This window comes from Mastomys coucha, unplaced genomic scaffold (assembly GCF_008632895.1).
Source record: "Mastomys coucha isolate ucsf_1 unplaced genomic scaffold, UCSF_Mcou_1 pScaffold22, whole genome shotgun sequence".
NCBI classification, from domain to species: domain Eukaryota; kingdom Metazoa; phylum Chordata; class Mammalia; order Rodentia; family Muridae; genus Mastomys; species Mastomys coucha.
In genome coordinates, this window is record NW_022196905.1 from 201,342,257 (window position 1) to 201,348,215 (window position 5,959).

Consider the following 5,959-nt stretch of genomic DNA (forward strand, 5'->3'; position numbering starts at 1 on the left):
ACTGAGGAAGAAGCTTTTGTCCTTCACAGTCAGCAGCAGTATGGACCATGGTCTCCTTGCACATGGTTTCGGGTAACAGCTGGGATCTGGCAGCAGCACAGTCCATGGACATCACCACAGCACAAAGCTGCATCACAGATCACAGACACCAGCCTGGCCCTGTGTGACAGCACAGGCCACAGACATCAACATGGCCTCCAGCAGCAACACAGACCCCAGACATCAATGTGACTTGAGAAGGCAGCACAGCTCGTGGACGTCAGCATGGCTTCAGGTGGCAGCACAGACCATGAACTGTAATCATTATGACAACTGTGGAATAGCTACTATGATTATCCCCAATCTATGGATCAGGAGAGGGATAAGGAAGGTAATTCGACTCTCCAAAAAAGTCATTAGTCATTGTCAAGCTAAGATAAATTCAGATGGCCCGACACTAGAACCCGATGTTCCTTGTTTTATTGTTGTTGTTACAGTGTAAAATAATGGGTTCAATGTGACCCTTTAAATACAAGAATCATTTTACCTTGTTGTTGTTCACCCCTACTGCCCTTTGTCCCTCCTCCTTCATTCCTGTAGGATTTCCTCCTCTAGTCTGCATATGAAAGAAAACTTGGAATCAATATTTGTCTTTCTTCCTCCTGTTGTCACATACTACCACCATTTATTTAGACTTCTTTGTTTCAACTCATGTCTTATGTCATGCCATATATGCATATAAATCAATATTCCCTACATGAGAGAATCCATGAGAGGTTACAAGTGAAGCCTGATGGTTTTAACCAGTGTTAATACTGATTTGCTTGTGGATAAAATGCATGGGTTAAGTATTGAATGCGTGGGAGAAGGACTGAATGCATGTGTGAAAGACTGAATGTATGGGTGACTGATTGAATGCATGGGTGAAGGACTGAATGTACAGGAGAAGGACTGAATGCATGGGTGAAGGATTGAATGCATGGGTGAAGGACTAAATGCATGGATGATGGACTGAATGGTGATGCCATCACAGACATGGAACTCTGATGATTAAGGTTTTGTAAAACTCATATAGAAGTGATTTTTCTGGAAATGTTCAAAGACTATTTTATTATGCAGCTTTATTTCTTTCCTTCTTAACTACATGAAATAAAACACATTACCTCAGCCTCTATCCACTCCCAAACCTGTGCCTAAAATGTAGACATTGCACAGACGCTGCTTTATTTTTAGGCCTTTCAGTGATATTCTGACATGTGCAGTACAGGACTTCTGGGAGTTTTCCTGCACACAATGGTAGATTCCCTTCAGATGGTTGACTCTGTTTAGGGCAGTTGAAGGCAAGCTGTCTCTAAGCAGTATGAGTACAGTAGCTTGGAGGACTTGGTGAAATCATCATTTTGGGTCATGTGCTTTTTCCATTCCCAGTAGCTATTAATGGAGTAACTGGAAAGCAGCAGAGCCACGCAGTGTGTTCTGACCTGGAATGACATCCACAGCTACATCAGCTGCGATTCCAGTTGAACCTTTGCTCTCGTGTGCCTGAGGTTCAACCCTAGGACATGGTTTTCTAAACTACGTAAACAACTGGCTAAATTTATGAGGTATGCATTTACACAGAACCTTCATGGGCATCACTCAAATAAGCAAATTGAGCCTGCTCTAGGATCGACTTAATCAGATTAATATATATACATACATATATATATACATATATATATATATGTATATATATATATAGTAGAATAGAGTTTATTTAGGGCATGGGGAGGGAAATTAAGAGAGTAGTAGAGGCAGAGAAAGGCAGAGAGAAGGAGATAAGTGGAGGCTGGCCATGACCATGTGGAGAGAGGGGGAAAGGGAATGGGGAGCAAGGGGACAAGAGGCAAAGAGCAAGAGCATAAGAGAGAAGAAGAAGAGCTAAGTAATTTTTTTTCATGTAATACATTTTGTTCACATTTTCCCTTCATATTTCTTCCCAGATCCTCCTTCCTTCCCAGTGTCACTCACACCCCCATCCCGACAGATGGAGATATAAAAAGAGCAAGCTAGAAGTATGTGCCTTTTTCTGGAAAAGACAGAAAAGTATCATGCCTGTAGTGAGTGCTGTGTCTATGTCACAGATTAAAGATGTAAAAATGTTTTAAAGACCATTAGACAGAAAAAATAAATATAAATATTTACATAACTAAGTTGGCCTTTAAGAGCTCAAATATTCCATAAAGCACTTTCAGAAAGGAATCAAGACATGGACTTCAAAGGGATGTTGGAGGAATGTTGTGTTTGGAGTAGATGTATCTTTATTGAAGAAAGTGTGTCACTGAGGCTTTGAGGTTACAGAAGCTCAGAAGCTCAAGCCAGGCTCAGTGTGTCTGTCAGTCTGTCTTCCAGAGTAGGTTCCAGGACAGCCAAACTTAGGCAGTGAAGAAAACCATCAAACCCAGAAACCTGGGGAAAATGTATTTGAACAAGGGGGCCATGTTTTGGCTCCAGCAAGAAGTAGAACCTGACAGTGTTGGTCACACAGTTCTGGCTTTAAAGTCAGGGATACAAGAAAGGAGTTATGGAATCTCCCTCCTTGACTAAGGGAAGTCGATGAGGCCAGCAGTGTGTCTTGGGTGTCCCTTCTTGGAGGCCTAGAGGGGCCATTGTGTGAAGCTATGAAGGTGAAGCCTGGGTTGCTATGGAGACCCCAAGATGCTAGAGATGAGAGAATAGTGGGATACCTGGCAAGGAAAGCTGGTAACAGGAAGTAGAAACAGCCCAGGAGGAAGGAGTGTGTTGCAATTAACAAAGCAGAAAGGAGTTGAAGATCTGAAAATAATTTTGACATCATACATGAGGTGCAGAGTTTGGAGTTTGCCCAGCTGGGTTTTGGTCTTCCTTTGGTCCAATATTTCCTCACGATGTTCTCTTTTCTCCCTTTTCAAATGGTAATTTATATCTTGTGCCATTGTATGTTGGAAGTACATCATCTACTTTTTTATTTTGATTTTATGGGGGATTTCAGTTAAGAGATTGCCACGAGTCTCAAAAGAGATTTTGGACTTTGTACCTTTAAAAGGACTGACACTGTTATAGACTAGAGGACTTTTGAAGTTGGGCTAGATGCATTTTGCATTATGATATAGCTAAAGCCTATGGGAGCCAGGAAGTAAAATATAGTGGATTGAATGAAAATGCCCCCCATAGACTCATGCATATTGGCATTATTTCATGTGTGTCCTTGTTGGAGTAGGTGTGGCCTTATTAAAGGAAGTATGTAACTGCAGGTTGGCTTTTACAGAAGCTTAAACCAGGCCCAGTGTCACTCTCTCTTCATGCTGCCAGCTGATCCCCATGTAGAACTCCCAGCTCCTTCTCCAGCACCACGTCTGCTTACATGCTGCCATGCTTCCTGCCATGATGACAATGGACTAAACCTCGGAAACTGAAAGCCAGCCTCAATGAAGTGTTTTCCTTTATAGGAATTGCTGTGGTCATGGTCTCTCTTCACAGCAGTAAGAACCCTAACTAAGACCCTGACTCTGTCTTGGTTCTCTGTCCGTTGCAGGATATTCGATCATACTGTGAACCCAGAGATTGTGTTATTTACTGGAAAAACCTGTGTTTGGTTGTGGTGTGGCTCAGCCTTAGCACCATACCTTTAACCCAAGAGTTTTCTGCTTGAATATTGTAAACAGGATTAGATAATGTCAATGATAGGTCAAGAGGCAGAGCAAGCAAGCAGTTGACAGGAAGGGAACATAGGATTATTAAGAAAAATGTCATAGAGAGTAAGAGGGAGTCAGAAGGCTAGATAGGTGCACAGGAAGTAGAAGGGAGGAACATTTTGTTTGAAGGAGGTTTTTCTGAGATGCTGTGGGAGAGGGTATTTCTGTTGGGATGTCAGCTGAGGAGGAAGGTCAGCTGGGTGCTTTCTCTTCCTCTGAGCTAGCAGACTTTCACCCCAGCATCTGGCTCTCAAGTTTTCCCTGGTATAATTGAACAATTGAGATTTTGTTTTAAAAATGACACTTGTCCTTGGTATTTTTTTATTTGTGATTTTGTGGTTTGTCTCCTGTCCCAGGTTTATTTTCTCCAGTGTGATCATCACAGCTGCTGCTATGACACTTCTAACATAATGTTATATTCCATTAAAATTTCACGTTCATAAAACTCTCACTTTCTAAAGCTAACGCTGTCCCTAGTCCCTCTGATAAGACTTCACTTGTTAGAGCTTTCCACCCTTCAAGAGATCCCTTCTCCCTGAATTTACCAAAGGAGCGGTGCATTTACCTCTAGGGCTAGGCTTTCACTTGGCATGTGCAGCCAACTTACTATTTGTCAGTTCAGAATCCATGTCTGCTCTGAAGTTTGTAGTTATTTCCCCCAGGTAGCTTGTTGCCTGTTTTCACCTTCACTTCACTTGGCTTCATCAGAACATTGCACGACTGGACTCAATTTATACCACCTGACAGTAGTTGTGTAGCCTTTAGCCTCTGCTGCGAGGTCTCCCATGATTAGAACTGAGCACATGTCTTCCCACATCCTCGGTGTGAGCATGTTTTCTGGCAGGTGGTAGTGCTTCACAAGTACTCATAGAATAATTGCACCTCATCCCAACATTTGGTATGGTGTCTTCAGGCTGACTTACCAAATTAAAGTAGACTGAAGTAGCTCATAAACTGCACAAATTTCTTCTCATAATTTTGAAGGATGTGGAGTTCTGCTTCAGGACACTGACAGACTTGAGGTTTGGGGATGGTCTACCGCCCAGTTCATAGGTGGCTATCTTGTCCCTTTCATAGTGGAAGCACTAAAGGAGTTTTTCCTGGCATCTCTTCTCAAAGACACCGATCTCATTCACGTGGGCTCCAGCTGCTGTGTGACTTTTTTTGGGAGATGTGACTAAACGCCTGTGTTCCCCAGATGAGGCACTGGCAAGAGTCCAAATAAACAATTGCAGTGTCTACGTTGATGGAATAGTAAGATTATTGGATTACTTATAGGATTGTGGGTAAGGGGGTCACTGACAAGGAATGTGAGTAACTCAAACAGCTGTAACAGCTCCCCTCCCGCCATAACTTAGTACAACAGATGCCATGATGGAAGTACTATTCAGGCTATGGAACCCAGCATACAGGCAGAACCACCAGCCAAAACGAGAACAAGGACCTAATCCATCAAAGACTACAGTTCTGGGAAAGTCCCTAAATGTAATGACTTTGCTGCCTGGCTTCTGTAGTTCTGTTTCTGGCTAACTGCTCTTGTTGAGGTGTGTCAACTAGGGTATTTTTTTTTTCTTTTGTATGTATGTACCTGCACACCTCATGACCAGCAGAGGAATGATCTGTATGAATCAAGAAGGAAGTCCAGTTTAACATGATTCAGTAGCCAGTGTTGGTTAAACTTCTAGAGCCTGAGACAGTTTACTTTCTTGGCATATCTAAATACAATGCAAGTTGGAAAAACGTTTCTGGTGTACACCATCCTTGATACACCGTTATACTTAAGTCATGGTTACATCAAAACTCTTTTTAGACAATGTATCACCTCTTCCATGAAAATGGATTTTATATATATGTATATGTATACATATTATATATATATGTATACATATACATATATATTACATGTGTTGTCTTATATGCCTGGGGGAAGATCTGGTGTGGTGTAGGTAATATAGATAACATAGAAATCACCAGGCTATTAATCATCTCTAGCCTTGTTCATAAGGGTCTAGGCAGGGAGAGATACGTAGTGTAGCCCGCGCAGTCGTCTCGCCGGCAAGAAGACACGCGGACAAACTAGGTTCCTTCTGCAGCGACGACATTTACTGCCCTCTCCCAGAGGGAAAAGAGATCGAGCCCAAAATCCGCACCGCTTATATACACAGTGCGGCGTGCCTGCCCACAGCGTGGCGTGTCTGCCCATGATTGGCTGTCCGCTCATTACCCTATGTAATGCCCCAGAATGGGCCGTGACATGGCGTCTTTTC

General features: G+C 42.6%; 1 protein-coding gene across 1 annotated transcript in view; it reads left to right on the forward strand.

Annotated features, from left to right (window-relative positions):
• Positions 1 to 236: 236 nt before the first annotated feature.
• Positions 237 to 5,959, forward strand: part of LOC116069360 — a 14,873-nt gene continuing 9,150 nt past the window's right edge. Inside the window, exon 1 of the mRNA XM_031339924.1 lies at positions 237 to 370. Within this exon, the coding sequence (XP_031195784.1) occupies positions 346 to 370 (25 nt within the window). The 5' untranslated portion in view covers positions 237 to 345. The remainder of the gene's footprint in view (positions 371 to 5,959) is intronic.